Source organism: Rhinichthys klamathensis, unplaced genomic scaffold, assembly GCF_029890125.1.
Source record: "Rhinichthys klamathensis goyatoka isolate OS25496 unplaced genomic scaffold, OSU_Roscu_1.1 h1tg000059l_1, whole genome shotgun sequence".
In the NCBI taxonomy this organism is placed as follows: Eukaryota; Metazoa; Chordata; class Actinopteri; order Cypriniformes; family Leuciscidae; genus Rhinichthys; species Rhinichthys klamathensis.
The window spans coordinates 9,336,180-9,364,038 of NW_026606604.1; the positions used below are offsets into that span (position 1 = coordinate 9,336,180).

Sequence of the window (27,859 nt, forward strand, 5' to 3'; positions counted from 1 at the left end):
AAATGAGGGGTTGTGAGCACCATTTCATGTTCATTTACTTTTTTTTTTAAGTGACAGCAATTAAAACCGGTCGTGTGCTTTTCACATTCTCAACTTGTCCAAACCATGTTATTTAGCTAGTAAATATGCACTTAATAATGTTACTAATTACTAAATCACATTAAAAATGACAACAGTTTAACAATATGAAGTGTTAAAAGCTGATTTGGGTTCAATAAATTAAGTTATGCTACATCAGACGACAACATTCATCAAAAGCATCAATTAGAGAAATACTGAAATGTGCTCTAGCTGGACATTCAACACATTACTCACAGCTTAATGTCTCATTCATACTTCCTTTCGAGAAGTAGTTCATTACGGCAGTCGCCTTCAAGCATTTCCGGACGTCCTCACAGTGGCGTGACTCGCTGATTTTCTTAAAGTAGCTGCAATACTAACACATGTTGTGTGTGACTCCAAGAAGTTCAAGCAGTGCAATTCATCTTTTCGTCCCGTTTATCTAACGTACGTGAGACTGCATGGCTTTGCTAAGTCCCAGGTAGTGTAAGTTCTCCGTTGCAGGAAGGAAAGGGACGTCGCTGGTGGAAGAGGGTAGGAAGTTCTGCTGGTAGTCGGGGTTATCGAGACTGGCACACGGGGACCGTGGTAGAGTAGAGCAGGACGTGTTCAGGTACTCCGGACCCTCGGGTTTACAGCCGTAAGTGTCTATATATCCGTTTTCTGTCTGTCCACGGGCCGGACCCTCATAGTATGGGTTGATCATTTTGCTTGCTTTAGTCACGTCCTGGTTCATGTACTCTGTGGGAAAGAGAAGATAAAATGTGCCGATGAAGCAACAATATTAATTGCACATAAAGGCAAAAATAAAATTATAAGATGAGAACTTTAATTGCCTAATATATTGGACGTTGACATAAAGAATATTTGGTAAGTTGGCATGGAGTGTAACCATCTATACATCGAAGTATTCTTATTGTTAACAACTATTAAATTTGTCTGTAACAGAAAGTATCAAATATAGAAATTAGGGACTTTTTTTTAATTAAACTGAAAATTAGAAATATTGCCTTGGCATCAACTGAAAAGTTGAAGTAATAAAATTACTAAAATGCAATTTTTTTTATATTTATATATAACTTTAAAAAAAAAAGCCCAAAATAAATTAAATAAAAACTTAAAATATAATTCAAAATATTAATAAATACTATAATATAATTTTTATATATACAGTAGCCTATATATATATATGTGTGTGAGTGTATAAAACTAATACAACACTTATCTATATTCCCTGAAGTAACATAAGAGTAATTCAACATAATACCTGACAGAATAAGGTCTTTATGCGTGGGGTCCGTAATGTAGCGTAACATCGCACCATTCATATAGTTGTCCTTAAAACAAATACACAAAATATGAATGAATCATCTTGCATCATGTCTAATGAAGGGTAATTGCCTTATATAGAAACTGATGCATTGTCCAGGAGTAAGACAGAGATACTGACGGTTGAATTGTGATACTCAGACACTGGTGGTTGCGACTGGTTGAAGAATCTTTTGTTGGGCAGCAGGTATTCCTCCGCATCCACCACACCATCCATATCCTCAGTGCTGATCCACGACCTGAAGAACTTGGAATCCGTCGGGCTGGGCTGGTATGTGGGATCATCTCCCTGGGTGACATGTCAATTAATTTCTTTCTTTCTTATGTGAATTAATTTTTTTAATATTTAAACTTAAAATTCAGTTCAAATATATTTTAAATATAAAAAATATAAATTATTGAGAAAAAAAAACAATAATTGGCAAACACTGGTTAATAAAACTTTCTTATTTGAATAAATTTTAATATATTTAAACTTATAATTAATAGTTAAACAAATAGTTTAAATAAATAATCGTAATTATTGGGAAAAAATAATTGGCTAAAATTGGTTAATAAGACATTAATGGAAATTCATTTAATATATATTTAAACTTTTCAAATTTGGTTCAAAAGTATCATAAATATTTTAAATCATTTATCATAATTATTGAAAATATAATAATAAAAGTCAATAAAACATGTATTGCTGTTTTTTTCAGAAACTGTATATTACTGTTCACAATACATTAAATAAAAAGTAGAAAACCTATTACCGGTAAATAAATTTAATTTTAATATAATTTTCTTGCATTTTTATCTTTTGTACATTTTGTGCCTTTGCAAAAATAGTCAGTAAAATATGATTTTATTTTTATGTTTCATTCCCAGAAGGAAAGCACAGATCTTTTTGTGAAAACTACCTGAACGACAAGATAGCGAGGTGGATCTCGGGCCATTTTGGAAAACTCTGCCACAAGTTCGCGGAAGGGAGGTCTGCTGTCAGCGTCAATCATCCAACCTAGATGTAGATATAAATGCATGTTCTTTCAGGTCAACTGACCTTCAAATGCTGTTACATACAAATCATGTTCATCTGAAATGTTAATATTTGGGTTAATTTCAATAGTCCACTTTCAACATTACACTAACTATAAGTAACTTTGAAACTACATGTCAACTGACTCTCATTAGAGTATCAATAGACTGTTAGGATTAGTAGAATACGTTGACATGTAGTTGCAAAGTTACTTATAGAATGTCTAAAGTGGACCATCGAAATAAGGTGTTACCTATATTTGTAATGTCTATGACAGGATTTTTCTATACTTGTATTTATAGCCACATTATGACATTTTGCATGATGATTTTCTGTTCCTCTCAGTTGCAACATTAGCACTCACATTTGACCATGATCATATACACGTCTATAGTGCAGATGGACGGCTGTGGTAAACGCTCTCCCTTCTCCAGAATATCTGCAATCTCTCTGGCTGGGATTCCATCGTACGGTTTGGATCCAAATGTCATTAACTCCCAGACAGTAACCCCTGAAGAGAACAGGTAAATATATCAATAACCACTTTACAATACAGTTGAATTTGTTAATGCATTGGACATTATTAATGTTTTTAACAATGTTTATAAATCTAGGTTAACGCTACTTTATAACTATACTATGTTTATTGCTAATTCATATTCATTTATAATACACTAACTACTGAATTGTTCATCTAGACAACGTGTATTATGTAGAAATTAACATTTACAGCATTTATTAATCTTGTTGAACGTAGTGTAGTCCATGATAGCTAATGCATTAGCTATTTGCAAAGTGTTACCAAAAACACCACCGTTTTAGTGGCTATCGGGTAAAAACTGAATTAGCATTAATATTTGAATTGTGGAACCGCTGTATGTTGACTTTTGCATTGATTTAAACCATTAGCCCATGATCTATGGAAGCTTGTTTCTCCCACAGAATAAAAAAAGACTTTTTATCTCACAATTCTGACTTGAGAATAATAATGAATGCAGTTCGTATTGGATAATATGTAGTGATAAGCACGTACCGTAACTCCAAACATCACTTTGATAAGTGTAAGTCCAGTGACGAATCGACTCAAGAGCCATCCACTTTATAGGCACCTAAAACATTTAGCAAAGGCAGCTAAATTAATACTTTCTTGTAAATATCATTAAATATATACACATGGAAATGCATTTGAGTTTATATGTTTTCCAGTTGATGAATTGAATCAGTATTGTTTTCCCGCTGTGAATCAGTGGATTGTTCATGCATGACCTACTTTCCCTCCATCAGCGTGGTATTCCTTCTCATCTGAACCCAGGAGTCTGGCCAGGCCAAAATCAGTGATCTTCACATGGTTAGGAGTCTTCACCAGCACATTCCTGGCCGCTAAATCACGATGGACCAGGTGACGTTCCTCCAAATAGGTCATTCCCTGTTGAGAAGGGTCAACATGTTTTTGAAATTCCAAAGATGTCAGTCAATGCCGTGTGCGTCCAATCAGCTGATTCCCAGACACTCGGCACTCTCAGAATCACTAGTTTGCTGTTTTCAAGAGGAAATGCGGTGAATTTATTTATGAGAGTGTTGTGAGCGCAGGACCTTTTAGTTAGTTTATTTATTTATACATAATTTTCAACACATCAATATTTATTTATGCATGTGGTATATGTACATGGTTTATGCAATATTTATACACTATTGTTTTTGTTTGAGGTCAGTAAAACATTTTTTTAAAAATAAATAAACACTTTTATTCAGCAAGGATGCATTAAATGATCAAACGTGACGGTAAATACATTTATCGTGTAAATAGAGATTTGTATATCACACAATTGCTGTTCTTTTGAACTTTATACTCCCCAAAGAATCCTGAAAAAAGTATCACAGTTTCTACAAAATTATTAAGCAGCACAACATTGATAGTAATCAGAAATGTTTCTTGAGCAGAATTTTTATTTGGAGTTATTTTCTCGACTTTAAATAACTATTTCACACAAATATATTTCTATCCTGGTTAAATTGAATAGTTGTTACATTAGCAATTGCAGTCAAATATTTCTGTATATTGAGGGTAAACGGTTGACATACAGTAGGACACACACAACTTCGAACTCACCTTGGCGATCTGCACGCACCAGTTTAACAGAGTTTGTGAGCCGATTTTATCCTTATTCTCCCGTACGTAATCCAGCAGGCACCCGAAAGGCATAATCTGGGTTATGAGCTGGACGTTGGACGTGAGGCATATTCCCAACAGACGACACACGTGAGGATGATCCACACCGGCCATCACATATGCCTCCTGAAACATCAAAACACAAGTTTTAAATGCAAGGTGATTATTAGGGACAATTGTTAATCATTAGTAAACATGGCACGATACCCACATCCAAGATCTCTTTGTTGGCTTTTGGAGATGCGACCTCTCTCAAAACTTTGATAGCAACAGGAATTTTCACACCCTCACCCTCTGGAATCCACAATCCCTAGGAGGAAAAACATGTAAGACTTTGGAAATATTTCTTATAACTTCCATGTTGACTGAGCATTTTTTAAGTTCTCAGCTTCTGTCATTTAAAACAGGAAATTCAAGATAAAATATAGTGTGTTTGTGAATATGGTCCATTTTGATGTCCTGTTGACTTTAAATGTTTCAGATACACATCTAATACATCAAAGCTTTATTAGGCCTGATGATTTACTGGAGTGTGTTTTTTATTCATGTACCTTAAAGACTGTGCCAAATGCTCCAGACCCGAGGACTTTTATTTTCTTCAGTTCAGTTTCCTTTAGGATGCGAAGGAGAGCCTGGTTGGGAGCTTCACCACTGGGAGTCAACGGTTCCACCAACTGCAGATTCATGTAAATATAGTTAGATTGGGGTTTCATTCAAAGAGTTTAATCTGTTATACACTTTTGGGGCTTGCCTCTCTCTCCTGAAGGAGGCGCCGTAGAGTTCTCTTTCGCCGGATGTGTCGTCGGCGGAAGATGACGAAGATGAAAAGGATGAGGACCATAATCATCAGCATGACTCCGACAATGCCAGCCGCCACTACAGGCATGTGAGAGCTAGAGAGAGCATATCAGATAATTTACCTTCATAAACACATTTAACTCTCTGGAGACCAAAAACGCACGGGTGCGTGATTTTTTTCACATAGCAGAAAAATAGACTTAAACTACTCCATCATTTCTGGTCATACAGTGTTAAGAAATATTAAAAAATAAACTGTTAAATGTCTACTTTTTTATGTGCCCACCTACAATCGAAATAAAATATTGTGCTTTTGTAAAATAAAAAGGAAAATAAAACAAAAAATCTGCCTCTCCGTGTCCGTGAACTTTTTTTCTGGAGCACGTCTCTAAACTTAAACAAAACTCAGCGAATACTATTCACCCAGACATGAGCAATATATGTTTATGATCATTTAAGTTTGTACTTTTAAATTATCTAATTTAAAACTAAAATAAATATTCTCTGTTTATGTAATCTATAGAGCGCGCGCTATTCAAACGCTAATGATCTGAAGCAACACATTGAGACGTGTAAAAACCCATATAAACTCTGTAAACACACTATATTTAGTCAGATTAATGTACTGTCGTCTTGCGTGGCTGTGAGGAATAATCCTGGGACATTTACCTACCTCAGAACAAGTGCTGGTTTATTTTCACTTCGAGGAGCGAGCTGAACTGTAAGTGTTTTATTCTTGTGCTTTGTTCTAATCGTGATATATAATAACGATTAGTGTCTGTAAACGCAAAAATAGCCTACTGTTTGAATTTGAATCATGTTTCTGTGTGTGTGTGTGTGTGGATAGATTATAAAGTTTTAACTCTAAAATAGACATCAAATAAGCTTTTGTTAGCAGTTTCTGCTCATATGTTAAATATATAGTATGTTTTGTCAATAAACTAATCAACTAAGATGTTATAGGCTAGTGTTTGTTCCAATGCAAGCTATATCAAAATAATGAATCCTTAACTTTGAAATATGTATGATAAAATGTATTGGCCTACTAAGACATTTATGGAAAAAGACAATTTTCTTTTCAAGATGTTTCCAACTCTAACTTTGAACCAATTCTGTAGAATGGCCCATATAACCTATTTGAACAGGATTTGTTTCCAGGTATGACTAAAAATGTGCTTTTGACTTTCATTTATATTTTGATTTTATATATATATATATATTAGGGCTGTCAGTTAAATGCGTTATTAACGGCGTTAACGCAAACCCATTTTAACTGCGTTTTTTTTTATCGCGCGATTAACGGTCTTTTTGGCCTAGCAAACTTTGTCGTTTTTTTCACATGCTTTTGCAACAGGACGCAGCATGCGCGGCGCTGCGCTATGAAACCCATTCATTTCAATGGCTTGCTCCACGCGAGGACGTTTTGTTGCTTCGTCGACCAAAGCGCAGGCAGATCTAGCTAGACCGGAAACAAAACAACAGGCACGCCGCACACACTTGTTTGGGCTTGCAAGCCGGCCAAATAGTTGGTTAACGTTAAGTTTTGAGTGGATGACGAGCGCGAGACGGCGAAATGGATGCCAATAAGATTCTGAATGGAAAGTTGACTTTTAAAAAGTTGCCAAATGGTTCCATTTACAAGACCAAAGTGATCTGTGTGTTTTGTCGTTGTGAACTGAGCTATCACCATCGCAGTACGTCCAGTCTGAAATACCACTTGATGGCCAAGCACACACACACACACAGCTGATGCGAATTCTCCGCCCCCTCGTCAATATCAGGACCTCGTCAGTATTTCTTTCACCCTTTTATTGATGGACAGTGTTACATTGTGTGAGAGATTATTTGCTCCAGGTGAGAATGTTTGTGTGAAATTGAACACAGCATATGCCAATGTTGTTTTCAATAAAAAACATTTGCACAAAGCAAGCCAATCCACTTTTCCATGTTGATAAGAGCATTAAAATGAGAACAAAATAATGGGACAAAAAGAAATCAAGAGACATTTAGAATAGATAAAAATGTGCGATTAATTGCGATTAATCGCGAGTTAACAGCACTAATATATATATATGTATGTGTGTGTGTGTGTATATTGTCCTTGCATTCTTTCTTGTGTGACACACCTGAATGAAAGGCTCATTATTATGCGGGTCTTTGTCTTCTCAACCACCTAATTATTCACAATGGGGTTGGGCCGCACGCCCATTCGCATATTGCCTTGGATAACACAATTTTTTTTTCACAATTTAAAAGAATCTATTGTGTTATGTGAATGATTAGACAGGATGATTTTCAGATCATTTTGAAGCAAAAACTCTAGGCCACAACTTCCATTAGTCAAAAGTCTTGTGGACACATATTTAGTATGTGTTTTGTGGTTTTATTTCAGAAACTTAAATTTTTTGTTTTTTCAATAACCATGCATACACAATATTCTCTCAAAAATACAAACATGTACATACATGTTGCTCACATATTATGGTAGCCCTGTTTGTGCTAAATAGAGTGTAATTTCACCTGTGCCATTAATATGTTTATAAGCAACTGAAAAAAAGCACAAATGTCAGGGCATGTCAAAACATCTCAAGGACCCCAAAAACACCTTGGTCCCCAGAGGGTTAAAATGAATACTCTGAACTTAGTCAGCAAATGAAACCGCATTTGCGAACCCTTTTACTTGAAACTCTGATATTCAACAGGTAAAAACTTAATTTTACTCTTACTTTTACATATTTAGCATTTTACCTAATGACTTATGTAGTTTGTGTAGTCTAGTAACAACAACCCATAAACTACTATACCCTTTTGGTTCACAGCCTTCCAGTCCTGGTCCACTGCACCTATAATAACATAAACATTTTAAAATTAGTGGTAGTCTTTATTTTGTGACCCCATAATTGTATTGTATTTCTGCTTGTTTAAACCAACTGGATTCTGTTAACCATAAACCAAAATATAAATAATAATACTTACTTTGTAATGTAATAAAAATCTCAATGTTTGTGGAAACACTAGAATAATTATAATATACCAGTTGTGTAAAAATAATAATAATAATTGTTATTGGATAATAATGATTATAGTTATTCAGTAAGGATTATCTTGTTCCTACCCTTGCGTGCAGTTAGGATGGCATGGCTGACACTGTCCGGTTTTGTCTGGGTACGTCCACACAAGTCGGTTATTAAGGCCTTGCACACCTTGAGCACACTGTGTGACGCAGTGCGACCCATCTTTAAAGTGAGCACATTCAGTGCACTGATCGGCTCCCTAGAAAGACAGAAACAGAAAACAACATTCACATTCCAACACTTTCATAGGTCTGACCTCTTACCATTATTAGTTTACACACAGATTTGGTCATTTTCTGAGGAAAATGTGAGGGATGATTGTCTCGATGATAGATTTTTTTTGCCAGGCTGAAATTGCAAGTTTGATTTATCAGAAAAGTAATAGCACACCTCCCCTCAACAAGCCGTGTGATGTCACTGTTAGGTGTCACTGATGATTTACACCATCAAGATAGGGTTAGGGGTTTGCTCAGATCCCTTGTTTAGATCCCTAGGTAGTGTGAGCAAGCATCATTAATAATACAGTTTATATGGGGATTGAAAGATACATACGACATACCGGCCCAGAGCAGCTTGATGTCCCGTTCAGAATCTTGCATTTAGGGTCACATTCCAAACACACGTTCTCTGAGATGAACTCTCGGGGGTCTCTGTAGAAACATTGCATATAGAGTGCAACAGTCGGTAAGTAAAAAAAACAATACAAATACATTTTTAACAATAATTCATAAGTCTTTAAAGATAGACCTTTCACAAGTTCACAGTTCCATATAATCAGATTTTACTTTACAGAACCAAAGTAAAGGTTATGAATATTTGGCGTGCTGACGAGGTCGGAATTTGGCCCGAACCCAGAGTTTTCCCCCCTCCATCCCAGGTTGGGACAGGAATAGTTAAAAGTGAGGAGATGGGGTGTTGGAGGGATGCTCTAAAACTGTTGTGGAACAGAGGTAAGTCTGCTGTATATATACCTCTTATTGCGCTAACTGAGTTGATTCATTGAATGTGCTCCTCCAGTGTTCATTTGGTTAAGTATCTGAACGTGCTTCTCCTGAACTTTGTTAATATAACATCATACTGTGAGCTATGAGATTGTAAATCAATGGAATATGCTTTTGTTGAAGCCATTATTTAAACTTATTTTTAAATAATGATTAGCAGCTCAACTTGTGGTGAAAAACTATTTTACCCATGATGCTGTACAGAAAATTCCACCAAAGCAAGCAAATCGCACCAAAAGAGCTTGCAGAAAAAGGGAATTCCCATGCACCGCAGAAACGTACATAATCGTGCATAATATTTGTCTTGGTTCATGTTCTTATAATGCTTTAACAAATACTTTTATCAAATCCCTATGGAAAAATAAAAAGGAAAAAATACTTCCGGAACCAATTCTGCTGAAAAAGTTGGCGAGCACCAATGCACCAATGCACAATGCACCACGAAGGAACATGCAAACCCATACATCTGATATTATGCATATTAAATTTAATTTAACAATGAATAGACTTTCTACTTTTTTTTAATCATAAGAAAACAACTTATCAATAGTCAATATTTAATTCGTAAATGAGCAGCATTTGTGCAAAAAAACCTTAGGGAGATGTTAAATGGGCTAAATGTTGGACACCTACCCATCCAGCAGGTTGCAGTGACTGACACAGCGCTCGCCACGGCTTACATGCTGACAGGAGACGCACATGGACGGCCCCGGACCCCAACAGCCTTCCTCTCCACACATACTGTCACAGGTATTGTTCTGGTGCTCTGAAGAGCAAACAAGAGATTCTGTGACCTGACATGACTGAACCCCAAACTGCTTGCCGACTAATGAGTTGTGTAAAATTGAAATACAAAATATGTGAATACAGTCCCGCACCACAGGTGTGCATTGCTGCGTTGTTTCCAGTTCGTTTGTGTTGTTTCTCAGATCTGAACAGCTTTGGCCAGTAGCCGCCATCAACATAACAGAGTCGGCGGTTGTTTTTGACCACCACGTCGCCATCACTGATCTCCTTCAACGAACGCAGGCCGAGATGTTCCAGGTTTGTAATGTTTATGGCGGCGAAACTGACGGTGTTGCTGCATTTGTGGGAGATGTAAAGAGAGGAACACTGGTTAAAGGTGAAGTGTGTCATTTTTATGATATAAAAAGGTTTGATATGCAGAGAACGTCAGTTATTTGTAAGTTGACATGATGGAACTCACTGTTTTGTTCTTCCTCTGATGATCTCCAGGTTCTCAAAGGGACTGAGGGATTTGAGGTGTTTAGGCCAGTCTTGGATTAACAGAAACCCTGAGAAAAATTCAATAAATAAGTTTGCTAAATTGCTAAATAAGGTTTTATTTACCTTTCCTCAAAGACATATTCAAATTGTGTGTGTGTGTGTATATTATTATATTTATATATATGTCTGTGTGTGTGTATAGGTGTAAATACACAGACATGTACACACACACACAAATATAATATATATAATAATAAATATACACAATCATATCAATTATATATATATATATATATAATTTAAAAATGTTTATTTGTATAATTATGTATACATTAATATAAAAACATATATATATAGTTGTGTAGGCTACCTGATATTTCTTTGACTGTTTTGAAATAGTCAAGTTTCACAGGGTCCATGCTTGGAGTATTTGTAAAAACATCCCTTTAAAAACATTTGTTAAAAAAGGCATTAGGTTTATTAATGCAATACATTACAAACAGAGTTTGGTTGATTTTGTCTGTAGTCTATAAAATCTCACCCTTGAAAAGTCGTCTTCATTATTGTAATGTGCCCATTTATTTTGGTGCAGTTGATAAATGAATCAATGTTGGTCGCGTTGACTGCGATAGTGTTAACAAGCGCGCCCGTTCCGAGACCATTACAGACTAAACCAAAACACACAGGGTCAAATCATTTCACATTTCATGTAAATACTGTATTTCAGAAATGACAAGAAAAACACTATTATTTATTAATGATGCTGTAAGTAAGTAAAATTTATTTGTATAGCACATTTCTCAGAAAAAAAAATCACAAAGTGCTTCACAACAAAAGAACGAAATCACAACTCTTATAAATACATTACAGCACATAATCAAATTAAACACACGTACACATTAGACCAGCCTAACCACCCTACAGTCTAGTTAAAAGCCTCTTTAAAAAAGGCTTTGGCTCATTCTGGTAATTAACATTATTAGTTAAAAAAATGAGTTATTAGGGAAATAATCCACAATTACATATTTAATTAATAACAATTAATGTATGAACTAATACATTAACCATACAGACTCTTAATTAGTTCATAATGTGGTAATCATTAATGAATAGCTTAGATAATCATTAGTTACACATTAATTCAGTATTATCTGTGCATTAGTTAAGCATGAATTAATGCTTATTAGTGCACCCGTATTGTAAAGTGTTACCCAGTTTTCAACTGGGTTTTAACATTTTCCACACAATCCAAGCAAGCGTATGGAAGGAGGCAAAGCGTTCCACAACCTGGGTGCCACACCTTGAAATGAACGGTCCCCCCTAGTTTTAAAATGTGTAAGAGGGGCAACTAATAGTCTCTGGCCTGTTGATCTCAGACTACGTGAGGACGTACGCAGCTGTATCAGGTCAGAGATGTATGGGGGTGCCTGTCCTTGTAGGGCTCTAAAAGTTAGAACCAAAATTTTGAAGTGCATTCTAAATTTCACTGGTAACCAATGAAGTGAAGCTAAAACTGGAGTAATATGTGCCCTTTTACTCGTGTGAGTTAAAAGCCTAGCAGCAGTCTGGAGACGACAAAGATCTTTCTTATTAAGGCAAATAAAAAGACTGTTACAATAGTCTAAACGAGACGAGATAAAAGCGTGAATGATCATCTCCAACTCGGCTTTTGCTGCTGACCTTTTGGGCACAAGCCGTCACATTGTTTGCACTTCCTTATTCCGTTCTCCTCCACTTCATGCATGTTACTGCTGCAGGTCCGAACGCAGGCATCGTGATCAGTCACCACAAAGTTGTCTGGAGCAGAAAGAGGAGTTTGCAGTCATGTTTCAGTTAAATATCAATACTGCTCCAACTTCAATTATTAATAAACAAAGTAAAACAGACACAAATTAGACAATTTGCATGCAGTAAGAGATGTAAAATGAGCATGGATAGTATAGCTTAGATCATTTGGTCTTGAGAGGATTTGAGGAGAAATGAGTTTGAATTGAGATTGCTGGATTTTGAATGCAGACTTTGATATGAAGGACAGTTTAAGATGATAGCTATGTTTCCATCCACCTATGCATTAAGAAAACTGAATAAATTCTAAAAATGCACATAAGCTTATGTGCTCAATTAAGGCAGATAAAAAAATGTATCTGATAAGAAGACATGCACATAAACTACAATGGAAACACATTTACCCAATAAATCCGTCGATGTGCGACAAAAAAACTCACGTGACTTTGCCTCAATATTTATTGCACAGCATCTCAAATTTTGGTTTTATCATTCTGAAATGAAAGCTAAAGTCTGTCATCAAAATGATTTGGTATAATGACCTCCCAGGAGGGTTTTAATTGACATAATTGCATCCTAAAATAAAATGACCGCGTTTATTGCGTTTCGTCTGCGTGCTCTGAGACACAAGTCATTTATAATGTAGAATAAAAGAGCCACAGTGGCTTCCCCGATTGCAGCAGCCATTTTATTACAGATATTTTATGCCAATTTCCCAGGAAGTAACGATTTTATTGTCTTGAACACATGGGATGGAAATGCTTCTTTATTCGCAAATGTTTTATGCGATTTTTTCCAATTTTGCACTGAAGTTAAATTCGCAACATTGAATGAATACATGTGTTGACATCTCTTCTAAAATTACAGAGGAGACACGTGATATTGCTGCGGTCTTTTGCAATATATGTTTTAAATACATTATATACATATATTCTATTTATTAATAGCTACACAATTCATTTTAGGTCTGTTTCCCTTAAATAGACCTTGACTTCAGAGAACTTACAGTACTTCTTTGTTTACATAGTGCATAACCTCTGGGTGTGTCTTTGCTTATATTTTTCTAACATAACTGATTAAAGACTAGTGTTATTTTTTGCCTCTGGATAATGCTGATGGTTGTTATACACAATAGCAATGACATGAGCCAGTAAACCTCTGTGACTTCTGGGGCTCTTCTATTTACAAACTAAAGGTTTTAATGGAAAGAATTATCTCCTCTTGTTAAAGTGATCTTAATGATCTCAGGCGTATGAAAGCAAACTTACAGGGGCACTTCTTCACACAGGTGGCACCAAAGTTGTACTTCCCGTTGGGATTGGGAACAAGTTGGTGATTGTTGGGGTCATACAGCATTAGACGTGGACACGCATCCTTGCACGTCCCGTCATCCTGGAAGTCTCTGCAGGCCTGCAGAAGAAGAGACCGTACACAGTAAACACACAAAATATGTTCCAAAATATGACAAGGTACTGAATAACTGCAAATTGATTTTAAAAATGAAATTAAAAAGTTTATTGCACAATTGGTGATTAGAATTTGGCAGAAATAAGTGTGAAATATTAAGAATAATACAACTAAAATAAATATTTCAACTGTTAAATAAGTAAATATAATAATAATAACAAAATACATAAAATTATATCATACAACAAAAGTTTTTTATACATTTTAAATAATTTTAAATATTAAAATAAAGTATAAAACATATTTTCTTTGTAGGTTTAACCCAATCAGCAGGTATAAGATTGGTAAATATGCACACAGTATGTTTATTTGTCATGTATCTTGTATTAAACCTACAAAAAAAAACATATTCATGCTTCATTTAAAATGTTAGACCTTTATCTTTTATGATAGTAAGACATGTTTCACCACTCACCAGGCAGTCTGTGGCTCGGGGTCCAGTGCAGCCCGCAGCGCAGTGTTCACTGCAGCAGTCAGAGGGTTTGGGACCCCGGCACCTCCGCGAGCACTGCTCAGCACAGTTCAGCCGAGTCACTGACAAAGAAGACCAAAGAACCTTAGTTAGGACATTGTTCACTCACACATATGCCTTTGGAGAACATTACATATACAATTGAATTTACAGGTCTGGCAGTTCTCTGGTCCTGGAGCCCAACACGATCCATTAAAGCACGCTGAGTCACATCGTATGCCTGAGGTAATGAAGAAAGTATTTTGTGTTACATTTAATATACATTTATTTTACATTAACAAGTCTTTTATGGCCACCAAGGCTACATTTATTTGATAAAAAATACAGTACAGAATTATCTGAAATATTACAAATTAAAATAACTGTTTTATTTTAAAATGTAATTTATTCCTGTAATCAAAGCTGAATTTTTAGCATCATTACTCCAGTCTTCAGTGTCACATGATCTTTCAGAAATCATTCTAATATGCTGATTTGCTGCTCATGAAACATTTCTTATTATTATGTTGAAAATAGTTGTGCTGCTCAATATCTTTGTGGAAATTGTGATAGTCTTTCAGGATTCTTTGATGAATAGAAATATAAAAAAAAAAAAAAAAAAGCATTTATCTGAAATGTACATCTTTTGTAACATTACAAATGTCTTCACTGATTTATTTAATGCATCCTTGCTAAATAAAAGTATTAATTTTCGAAAAACTTAAAGAACCCAAACTTTTGAAAATATATATATACAGTATATATATGTTTTTTGTTTTTAAAACTTTAAATACTCACAAAACGGGGGTTCAGTCCCTTCTGATACTTTCACCTCACTGTCGTCCTGCACAATGTCCAACCACTGTATAGTATCCACATTGCAAAGCAAAGGATTGTGAGATATTTTAACCCCGCCTTTAAGAATTTCTGCCAGATAAAGAGAGAAAACCGGTTCTCTGTAAATAGAAAATGTAACTTCACATACAGCTCTAGGGCTGAAAAAGCAACGAGCCTATGTGTTGCATGCTGTTTACAACACATTGTGGTGCTTATCAATGCGTAAATGTGCTTTTCATTGGTACTGTAAGTCGATTCGGATAAAAGCATCTGCTAAAATAGTAAATAAAATGTGCTTCTACCTGTGAGGCTTCTCATGCGCAGCTCTCTGAGGCCGCTGATGCTGCTGTTCTCTAAAGACTCATTCCTGTGGAAGTTTGCCACCACAGCAAGGGCGTACTTGCCATCAAAGAGAGAATGTCCTCGGATGAGGCGTAGGTTTCCCAATGGTATCACATCCACATGGTTTATTCCTATTAGAACGTAGCCACCAACTTCTTCAATACTCTGTGGGTATGAAACAGAATGCATATTGTAGTCAGACCCCCTAAATCCCATTTAAAAAGTCTCAGATTTGTTTGTTCTAACTTCAGCCTGTAAGGAAACCTATAATGCCCTTTTTCAAAGCCTTGATTTGGTTTGGGGGTCTACTAGAAGTTTTCTAAAAACATTATTTTTCCACATATTTTACATTATTGCAGCACCTCTCTTCCCAGTCTGTCAGTAATGCTCTGGGCTGCGTTTCCCAAAAGCATCATAAGCCTAAGTCGATCTAAGATAGCATTGGTGGAAATTGTTCTTCAATCAACTTAGGTTTACGATGCTTTTCTGGAAACTCAGCCGTGTTTATTTCCGGTCTCTATAAAGCCCCTCCTTCCAAAAAGCAAAGTTTCCTCTGATTGGTCGGCTGGACCAGTGTGTTGTGATTGGCCAACCGATTCAAGTGTGTTTTGGTAATGTCTCACCTCTTACCATAACCAGGAGTTTCAACACACTGCTACCTAACTCAACAAGGCCTCATTCCTTTTATTTTTCATATGCCTTAGGCAGGAATTATTTAAATGAGGAATATTGTGACGTGTTCATTCCCGGAAGATAACTCAAGACTACAATTGAGGGGAGATCAGTGATCATACTAATAGTGATATTAAACACATTTTAGGCTTAGCATTAAGAAATGTGCATTGTGCAATAAAGAAGTACTCCAAATAAAGTTTAACTATAATATATATATCAGTAAGTTGGCATTTGGGTTTTTTTTTGGGACCCTTTTAATCAATAATTAGATCTTATTTAACATAAAAAAGCAGCCTTGTTCTTTTAACCAATTAGCAGTCTATAACCAATTAGTAGTCAATGATCTAGTCTCATAATTTTATATTTAGGTTGCCATTTTATTATGCCGGCACGTGATGTCACTCACCATGAGAAAAGAGAGGTCGTGGTACTCCTGAATGTTGGTTATCTCCAGGTTCTCCAGCACTGTTGTGCAGTTACTATACATCCGCACCATGGCCCTGTAGTGGTCGTCTGGCTGTGCCAGCTGAGTCAGCTTATTATTGGTTCCCTGACATACTGGAGAATAAAGCAGAGGTGAAATCAATCAATACTCAGGTAGTGAAGGTGATATCACAGAAAATACACAAAATAAGCAAAAAATTGTAATCCTTCAATTTTATTTGTATAGGGCTTTTCACAATGCATATCGTTTAAAAGCAGCTTTACAGAAAATGCATGTCTAAATTACAAGAGTGATCTGTTATCAGATGTGACTGTGTCCAAGTAATGTATTTCAGAAATGTACAGTACACATATACAAATCACACAGTTAGCTAACACCATGTATACATTTTTAGGCAGAAACAGTGCAGTGCGCTCATTGAAATAATGACTACAAGTTGTGCACATAATGATTACAGCATAGAAATGTTTGCATTGCTGCATGTTGATTCAGAAATGATCCTTCATATATCCACTTTCATCCATTGCTATGTTAATCTTGGTTATTGATTGCTGTTTTTTTTATGTGTCTGTGACTAAATCATTTTAATAATCAAGTTGTAATATTTCAGGAAATTATAGAAAATTCACAGTCCACTAAAATAGAGAAAACTAAATTCAAGCATTTGAGCAGAAGCCTTCAAAAAGCGAAACATAAATTAATACAAGTGTGTTCAAACTTTGGACTGGTAGTATCAATAACTGACTGATATTTTATATTTCTATTTAACATTTTCAGGCCTTCTCACTTTTAGGTCTCTCCAGCGCTAGAAAGCATTCTTAATATTACCGTGGGTCCTAAAGCCTGATCACAAGATATTCCTCTGACCTGTTCTCTTTTGTAATGTCTCTCGGCCATCTCTCTTTTTACAGTCTTACTTCAAATCTCCCACCTCTTACTCACTTTCTCTCTCCTCCCCCATCATGAGTGGACACGCCCCCTACTGCTGATTGGCTACAAGTGTGTTTTGATGCTCGGTCAGATCCATATTTACAGCTTTTTTCTTTTCTTTTCTTAGAAATCGCTGATCCTTTAATGTTTTACAGAACCGAGATATGCAGTTGTTGTAATGTTAGCTGAAGTAACAGGACAGTTTTGAGTGTCATTGTTTGTTTGGAGCTGCGTGTGCTGCTGGCGACAAACAACCAACTCTGGCTTGTGTACCGTATATTAATTGTTTTGCTCTCCCTTGTCGTTTCGTTCGTCATCTTCGCTTTTTTTCTACGAAGCATTATTTTGCTTCGCTTCAGCTATGATAAAGAAACATCCACTCTTGCATTGCGTGTTCGTGCATTTTGGGGGCGGAGCAATGAAGGGTGGGGTGTGTTTGTCTGGGTTCATTTCAAACATTGCAACATGATTCTCAGAAATCGCTTACTTTTAATCTCAAAATGAATATACATGTTTTCCGTCATTCAACAAGATGATATGAATGTTTAAAATGAAAATCAATGAAAAGCATCAGTTAATGTGTCAATAAAAAACCATGAGTCATGACACATTACCCACTTACCCAAATAACTAACTTGCAACACCATGAACCTCTAACTGTAATATTCTATTCCATGTGTCAAAATATCTTTTGTTGTGTTCCACAGAAAGATAGTCATACAAGTTTGAACAGACATGAAGGTGATTCTTCATTTGTTGGTGAACTATACCTTTAAGACACGGCCTAAAGCTGTTCCACTTTAGAGCCCTTGTCATTGTTCACAGTAACATGAGCTCATCTCATGCACTGAACACACTAAACCTAGATCATATTTCAATTATCACCTTTAAACTATTTCCACAGGGTTTCCTAAACATAAAAGTTTATTACTACCCTGTTTGCATATTTTACATTGTGTGATCTTCTTCATGAAAATATAGTACTTTCCAAAACTCATTGTGCATCATAGTGGAAAACAAGTGTTTTTGTCTCTGCTGTCTTTCTCATGTCATACAGGTGTTGAATTCCTGCAGCCATCGTTAGGTGTCTCATCTCTCCAGTGGAAGAGCAAATTCTGTGGGCGGGATATCCGTGATCAAGAATGTGGTTCACAGAGGGTGAGACTCAAATATTGCACACAAGTGTTGCTCAACATAAGAACCGGTTGAATTCTTGCCTGCCACGTGCAAGAGACATGGATTGTATTCCCAGTCAGTGCCGGTAACAACTCAATTATCATCTATTTTCCCTCAGGGATCGATAAAGTTTCTAAAGTGAGGCCAGGGAACTTAATAAAAAGGAAATGCGCAGATTTGTTTTAGACTCTGTTCCAAAAACTAGCGTGCATCCTAACTATATAGCACTTGACGTCATCTGAGGCATGCCTGTGACAGGAAGGCTGTTCCAAAAAAGTAGCCTCTTAATTATGTTGCGTTCTAATAATGCATTTACGTCATTATGTGTTTCCGTTCACTTCTTTGCCGTTCCCCTAATAACAAGTTGGAATTTGATCAAATCTCTGATTTGATCGTCATGATGTCATGTATAAAGAACCATAATGGCAGCAGCCGCTACACATATTTTTAAAGCAAAATAAAATTTGTATTATACCCCGTGTTACCAGGTGCACATCTTAAAACAATTTGCAAGAGCATATAGAGGTAAATCTTGTTTATTTGTACAACTTAAATATATATAATAAAAAAAAAATAGCATATGCAGAAATTAACATTCAAAAGTTTGGGGTCTGTAAGATTTTTTAAATGTTTTGCTCTTCTGCTCACCAAGGCTGCATTTATTTGATCAAAAACAGTAATATTGCGAACTATTATTACAATTTAAAATAAAAAAATTCTATATTAAATACATTTTAAAATTTGATTTATTTCTGTGATTGCAAAGTTGAATTTTAAGCATTTTCATCATTACTCTAGTTGTCAGTGTCACATGATCCTTCAAAAATCATTATATGCTGATTTAGTGCTTAAGAAAAAGCATTTGTTTGAATTATTTAGTTAAAAAAACAGCATTTATTTTAAATAGAAATCTTTTGTAACAATGTAAAAGTCTTTACAGTCACTTTTGGTCAATTAAGGCATCGATGCTGAGTAAAGGTATTAATTTCATCTTCTTTTTTTTTATTAAAATGTACAGAACCCAAAACTCTGACCATGTAGTATATATATTTTATATACATGTAGTTAGTTTGATAACTTGCAAATGTGAAACTCTATTGGAATCAATAGTAAGTCCAGTCTCACATGCTCAAGGAGTGTTATTTTTGAGTTGTCGCCAATACTGTGTTCCAATTCAATCATCTACGAGGCTCTGTTTCAATGTGGTCTTTGAAGACATCTGCCTATGTAGACAGTAGACAGACAGGCAGCTCACTGGGGTTTGGAACAGAGCTAGTGTGTAGTAAAAGAAATAGGGTTGAATATTTGACTACAGGTTCATTCTGTCTTAAAAGTGCAAACATGGTGTGTTTTTTTAATTTTATTCTTCCTTATTTAATTCTTCCTAATTCTTCCGGCGCACATGAAGGGTATTTCCACTTTTGCAAAATTAGCATTTTTGAGATCAGTCAACACTTTGGCAACATAGTCCTACCTGTTTTGTGAGATGTGAGATGGTCAGGACCAACAAACATTTTCAACTCTCAGCTCTTGCATAAATTACCTTCTGAAAATCCAGCTTGCCTAAATTAATCAGTGTTGTGGCATTAGTTAGTTGTCAAAAAACAAAGAAAGAATCAGGCCCTAGAGCAGTGGTTCTCAATCCTGGTCCTAGGGAGCCACTGCTCTGCACAGTTTGTATGTCTCCCTCATTTAACACACCTGATTCAGATCATCAGCTCATTAGGAAAGAGCTTTATTAACTGAAGTGGGTGTGTCAGATGAAGGAGACATTTAAAATGTGCAGAGCAGTGGCTCCCTAGGACCAAGATTGAGAACCACTGCCCTAGAGCATCCAGATATCTGCTCTAGGGTAGATTTCAACAAAAGATTAAGGTCAGGCATGAAGTAGATTTAGGTTTTTAGCCCTTCACGATCCCTTCACAAGCCCCTAAAATGTGAGATTGTTAACAGATTGCAAAACGTACAGCTTTTTTCTACGGGCGGCTGTTTAGAAGCGGTGCCTCAGGCTTGAGCCCGAACCAAGGGATGTGACTGAACAGGTTGCTCCTTGAAAAAAATATTTATGAAGGAACATCTTAACTCCCTCATTACGTCACATCAAACCATCAGGAACAACAGAACAACATTCTGATGATTATAAACTCAAGTTTTAAGTTTGGTTCAAGTCAGGTTTGGTTTGGTTATATAGCACCATTAAAACAGCAGCAGGTGACCAATGTGCTTTACAACTCAAGTGTTTTATCTTTTGCAACTGATGCAACGCATGCACAAGGGTTATCAAGACTCCATCAGTGCAAAGAAACAGAAGTCAAATAAATCAACCTGTCATTTCCTGATGGAAACAAAACCGTCTTACATATTTTAGCCACAATTTTTTTTTTTTTAAATAAACTAATACTTTAATTGAGCATGGATGCATAAACGTTACAGTCAGCACATTTATAAAGTTAAAATATTTCTATTTCAAATGAATTCTGTTCTTTTGTACTTTCTATTCATCAAAAAAGTATCACGTTTTAAATAAAAATATAAAGCAGCACAAATGATTTCAGAAACTTCTCTCACGCATGGCTTATCTACTTAAGTATGGGGTGCACAGGGTAGAAATAATGATGATAGATTAATTATGATAACCTGGGATCATCTCAAGGCTGTCAACGCATATAATTTATTTTTACAAGGCCATGCAGTTGTTCCCATGCTTTCCCATCCTTACTTTATTACCTACGGCTTTCTTTGCTCTATTTTTCTTTTTCTTATGCCTCATTTTCTCACTGCTTTAATTGTATAGGCTTTGGGTGACAGGACTTTGGATGACTATACCATGTAACTATAGTTTTAAGGTAAAACATTGAGATGATGTATTTCCTTTTGAAACCACAGTTATTAAATAGATGCTTCCGATATATGTCACACTTAATCACGTTGAAAGTATCAACTTAATTAAAAAAATATTTAATGTCTTTATATTCTCTTCTTCTTTTCCCCCTCAGGGTACAATGCATAATGCAATAATTTCTTGGGCAGAATCTAGATTTTTGTGTCAGTGAGTGGTAGTCACACAGCTTATATTTAGTTATTTTATGTTTAGAGTTTGGGCTACAACCTAAATGCACTGTAACCTTGTTTTCTGACAGATGTCAGTGTATCTGGATGTCCTTTCGATGACTAAGTTTGATTGTGGGCAGAAAACTGGATCAACTGTTTGTAGAGTAAGTTTGCACTGTTGCAAAAAGTATTGATCCATATGAGCACAAAAAGTCAACAGCATTTGTCATGACGCATCCTGTTTTCCATCTGATAGTCTTTCCAGGAATACACCTAAAGGGAAATCTTATTTCTGTGTTGGTACATGTATGTTGGAAATATTCAAATGTGTTAGCCTGGAAACCCACATTTTCACATATCTTGAATTTTATATAACCTTTGTGTTATGGAATGGTTTCCAATGGGTTGATCTGAAGTTGGCGACAAAAGTTGTTTTGAATCTTCACAAAAATATTCAGAAAAACATATTTTCCCCAAGTTGAGGCTCCAGTGTTTCATGCTTGTGTTTTACCAATTTTAAGATACAAGATCTGATGCAATGACATAATCATAATAGTGGTATTTACAGTACAAAATGAATGTTTAAATATTCTTGAAAAGCAATATAAATGGTTATCAATTTGAGAGTAGCAGTTTCACATGACTGCGCTTCTTACATCTTCTGTTTTTCTTTACCGTGATAGTGCGTGACAGTTCACTGTTGTCACCCTAAATGAGAGACATGTGGATATAATACCTTCTAACTGAATTGAAGTAAATACAATTTACAGAGTGAAACAAAGACGTCTCACTCCATGGCTGTGTGCTTTTTATACAAACAACCGTCTGTCTAAATCAAATAAGTATCATATTGTCTATTTGTGACCTATCCATCAAAATTAAATATGATGAATTCAGCTCTTTGTCTATGGGGCAATTTGCTGACTGCAAAAGTAAAAACATGGCATGATGTAAAGTTGTAAACAACTGCATTTGGTAAACAACATGAGACATGCATTTTAGTATTAAAATATTTTGATGAAGAAGACACAAATTAATGAAATGGTAAACACTTTATTTAGATATTCCACTTTAGACATTCTACTAACTATAAGTAACTTTGCAACTACATGTAACTAGCAGTCATTATAGTATTAGTAGACTGTCTGCTTATTAATATCTGCTAACACTTTATTTTGTGCTTCCCAAAAGACATTATACTGACTATAGGTAACTCTGTAACTTCTGGTACGTTTACACGACAACGATGTACTAAAAATGGAAAAGTTTTTCCTTTGTGTTTTCTTTTTTTTTTGCATACATACGACAACGTTGTCAAAACGATCCCCGTTCACACGTATCCGCAAAAACTACAAAAAATGCTGTATTATACCTACCAGGCCAGTAGTTGGTGAAAAGAAACACTACGTGCCTAGACAGATGCGCATGATGTCACCGGTTTCACAAATTCGCGTTTTTCTAGTTTACGCTCAGATAACGGTATTGGCAAAACTGGCAAAACTCGCTTTCAAAAGTTTGCATTTTCAGGACCCCAAAATGCCTTTGTTGCGTAAATGAACGGCCAGTTTTTATTTGCCACCAGGCAAAAAAATGCTAATTTGAATGCTCAGAAAAGTATCAGTACACATCTCCTCAACAAGTCTCATGATTTAGCTTGATCTACATGGGCTGCTGTTTTCAAAATAAACACGCTTACGTAAATCCTCAAGGCTATGGCCTTGGTTAATCGTGATCTGTAAATTATAACATCTCATAATCAGACTGTTCTTGCAGTTTGACGATGGACTTGTCTTATAAATAACACAAATCTTTAAAATAGGAACAAACATTAATGGCCAGTAGGCACTACCATTCAATAGTTTGGGGTTTGGTTTTGAAAGAAGTCTCTTCTGCTCACCAAGGCTGCATTTATTTGATCAAAAATACAGTAAAACAGTAATATTGTGAAACGGTATTACAATTTAAAACAACTGTTTTCTCTTTTGATATACTTTAAAACGGCATTTATTCTTGTGATGGAAAATCTGAATTTTCAGCATCATTTAAATGTCACATGATCCTTCAGAAATCATTCTAATATGCTGATTTGCTGCTCAGTATTTTTGTGTAAACCGTGATACATTTTTTCAGGATTATTTGATGAATAGAAAGAACAGCATTTATTGAAAATAGAACAATGTAAAAGTCTTAAGTGTGACTTTTAATGCATCCTTGCTGAATAAAAGTATTATTTTCTTTAAAAAAAAATGTAAACAGTAGTGTATGTACTTGAAAATGAATATCTAAAATCATTTCCCTGCTTTTCTGAACAGTGTTCATTCATTCTTTTTAAAAACAAATAACGTAGGCCAGAGATAACCTCTACCTAAGACACACATTATTGACTAAATATACTGGCATCTCACAGACTATAATTGATTTTGCCCACATATTTTAAACGAGAATCAATGAAACATTTCATACCACTTAGCAGATCAATGAAATATGAGGTTTAAATGGATGACAAAAACTATTTTGACATTTTGAACAATAACAGATTGCAGTTATCTGTTCATTTACATTGATTACTTTACTTTCCATTCAATTTACCCTTGTAGCTGGTGGTCAGAGAGTGTGATGCAGGAGAACAGGAGTTCTAGTCTTTAGTAAATAACAGCGGTCATAGTGACCCTGGATATTTAAGAGTTTGCTAAGAATTTCAAGACAATTAGATTTAGAACAAATAGTGATGTCTAGACCAAATTACAGCACAGAAAACTCGGGTAGAAGGAGGACACGAATATCTTTAGTGATTAGCACATAGGTGTGGACTAAGAAAGGGATGTGTGTATTTTGATACAGTGTATTTATACCAGCTCACACTGTATGTGTCAGATGCATAATGACTGGATATTTCTAAATGCATCTAATTGTTGTTTTGTTTCCATTCTTTTAAAACAAACTACATGAGAATATTAAAGGGATAGTTCACCCAAAAATGAGAATACTGACATCATTTACTCACCCTCAAGTTGCTCCAAACCTGTATGAATTTCTTTCTTCTGCTGAACACAAAAGAAGATATTTTGAAGTACTGTATTAACCAAACATTTGATGGACCCCATTGACTTCCATAGTATGCGGGAAAAAAAACACTCTGAAGTCAATGTGGTCCATCAACTATTTGTTTTCCGACATTCTTCAAAACATCTTCTTTTATTTCAGCAGAAGAAAGAAATGCATACAGGTTTGGAACAACTTGAGGGTGAGTAAATGATGACAGTATTTTCATTTTTTGGTGAACTAACCCTTTAGGTACAAAAACAATTGAGATTAATCATAATTATTTTGGGTGATTACATTTTCCTTAAAGGAAACTTCCTTTTGTTTCTCAATGCCAATGGAACCAGTTTTATGTCATTCATCACATGTTCAGTATGAAATATGCATGTTACAGGTATTTGTTCTTGACCTAAGTTTTCTGATATCTAGTGTCGAGTATGTTTCTGGCCTTATGGTCTGCAGAAAACATTGCCAAATAAATGTTGTGACATAATTTGTCAAACTCTGGGCCTGACTCTGCATGCCACAGATTGTGAATGATGAAATCCCCCATGCACAAATGCAAGATCAGATAGTGAAAGAGTAACCCTATCACAATATCTAGCTTTGTTCCATGTACATTTAAAAGGAAGTCTTCTGATTAATCGTAGGAGAAAAATCCACACCTACGCAAACCCACAGTCATGATTCACATGAATGGATGCTGTTCCATTCCTGTTAATGCTTCAAATACATGTATCTACATTACAATAAGCAATAACCCTTCTAACCTATTTTTCTCTTTTTTTTCTGCCATGTGGGAATGAAACAAAGTATGAGATGCCGTTGAGACAGCACTGACTGACAGGTTTGGCTGACACATGCATACCAAAGGTCCATCGCCAGAAGGCTTTCCACACCTAAATTGACAGGTCATTAAAGACGAAGTGTGTAATTTAACCAAAAAGACTTGCAAGAAATAGTAACTGTTTTCTCAAACACTGCCATTGGTCACAAAACAGATAGTCCCGGCTCAAACTCACACCATTGGTGGAGCCAATGTCGCTGTGTATAGGGCTGATCGGGATGCTTAAACAAATATGGCAATGTTTTGACAGAGTGACACTGTTTGCATTTCTCAGGAGAAAGTCTTTACTGGGACAGGAGAAACTTTTTTTTAAAGGGATAGTCAATCAAAAGGTGTGAATATTCATTATCTTTCTAAAAAAAAAAATTGAAAGCAAGACTGTCACATTCATGTGATATGATTCATTATAAAATGTGCATCAACACTTTCTGTTGATGCACTTTCTGTTTTAATTGCAATACTGCTAAAGCCACAATAATGTATTGGCTTTAAAGTGTCTTCATTATGTGACTTTTCTAAGCTAATATTGTGAATAATAAGACCAATTAATAGTTATATCTTGTGATTAATTCAACACTTTAATTGATTGATTTTTCCTAGAAAACGCCATTAGGCCATGAATGACATGGGACAAAAGTAAAATGAGTGAAGTTAGTATCTACTGTATCTGTAATATTAATTTTGTACTTGCAACAGGAAGTATACAAATAAAAATAAAATAAAAACTATAGATTCATGAACAGTGCTTTTCCTCAGACAGTAGCACAAGTCTGCATAATGGTACTGTACAATTCAATGATCCAATGTTGTTAACCTACATTCAGTTATTCAGTTTACCCTGCTGTCTTTAATAGAAACGCAGATGAAATCTGTGTATCAAATTGTACAGTCTACGTCATTGCATTCTCTGCAGAAGGTATGATCAGAATTTTCACGCAGACAACACACAACCATTCTTTTGTGTATGAAAGGTGTGCTGCTTATCAAATAACAACAGTTTGACATAAGTGTATATCCATTTTGGAAAAAATAAATAAAGCCAATTTTAGAGCCAGATCTGTCCATTTTATACTTATAAACACATAATCAAAACCAGTTTTTGCCAGGTCTGCTCTGGGACAGTGTTGGTAGCCCCCATCTGCTGTTAATTTCTCAACTGGCAAGAAAGCTGAAACAGCATGTTAAACACAGTCTGTTCGGGTAGAGACTGGACCACAAACAGAGGGCCCAGACCCCACTCAGTGGGGCAGCTGTCTAGCGATACCATCTGCTGGTGTTGAACTCTTGGCCCTCATCCTGTGGTCACCAGTCTCAAAAGTTCATCAAGTACTTTTAAATAAATTTCAGATGTAATTACCTTCATTACACTTTTAGCAACAAGAAAGACTCCTTGTCATGGGGTCACTTGTTGGGGTTAAAGACAATCCGTCCGTTTGTGTTGTACAGATGATTAATAATGTCACCTCAGCTCTCTAATCTTATCTAACTAATGCTTTTCAGATCATTAGATTTTAATCATATTATACATATTCATATTGTACATGAACTATCTGAAACGTCATATAATTGTTATTATTATATAGTACATAATGGCTATCTATCTATCTCATCTCTCTCTTATCTAATCATTAGATTTTTTTCATATTTGAACTTGAACTATTGATGTATGAAACAATATAATTTTTATATTATTATTTTTACATAATATCTATGTTTGTTTACACTAAAAGTCAAAAGTGTGGACACACGACTAAAATTATGTCATATTTATCTTATTTTCTTCTCATATGTTTTAAAAGACGTTATGTTTGTGTAGATAAGGAAAAATAAATCAGTCAAATCTGAGACGTTTGTTAGTGATAGAAGTTAAAACTTCACTCACCTTTCCTCTCAGAAACGGAGCACCACACCGCACTTATCAGCACAAGACAGACGATTCCCAATTCACGGAACAGAGACGGCTTCGTAAACCTCATGTTCAACAGTGGATTCATTCTAAAGCATTGTTTTTGTTTAGATATTCCCACGAACAGACAATATGTTGCTCGTAACAGAGATAGTTTTCCAGCGGCAGGTCCTGTTCAGCTCCTCAACGTGTCTGAGCACTTATAGCTACAGCTGTGACGTGACGCAG

The 27,859-nt window shown here is 35.6% G+C and overlaps 1 protein-coding gene and 1 long non-coding RNA gene across 2 annotated transcripts; one reads left to right on the forward strand and one right to left on the reverse strand.

The window, feature by feature from the left end:
* Positions 1-271: 271 nt before the first annotated feature.
* On the reverse strand, positions 272-27,859 carry LOC130084114 (epidermal growth factor receptor-like). The gene is made up of 27 exons (XM_056249284.1): positions 27,608-27,859; positions 16,641-16,792; positions 15,520-15,724; positions 15,179-15,307; positions 14,553-14,621; positions 14,345-14,463; positions 13,731-13,872; positions 12,358-12,474; positions 11,219-11,345; positions 11,048-11,121; positions 10,658-10,745; positions 10,329-10,531; positions 10,084-10,216; positions 9,009-9,099; positions 8,491-8,648; positions 8,180-8,218; positions 5,329-5,470; positions 5,129-5,251; positions 4,789-4,887; positions 4,518-4,703; positions 3,678-3,833; positions 3,441-3,516; positions 2,772-2,918; positions 2,292-2,389; positions 1,511-1,678; positions 1,328-1,397; positions 272-801 (listed from the first exon to the last, which is right to left on the reverse strand). Exons 1-27 carry the CDS (start codon positions 27,717-27,719, stop codon positions 503-505), a joined length of 3,522 nt encoding a protein of 1,173 aa, XP_056105259.1. The 5' UTR covers positions 27,720-27,859; the 3' UTR covers positions 272-502.
* Positions 8,019-18,790, forward strand: LOC130084115 (uncharacterized). Its single transcript, XR_008806895.1, has 6 exons — positions 8,019-8,077; positions 10,092-10,200; positions 10,380-10,494; positions 13,751-13,896; positions 14,555-14,626; positions 18,667-18,790. It is a non-coding gene; the product is annotated as an uncharacterized LOC130084115 (long non-coding RNA).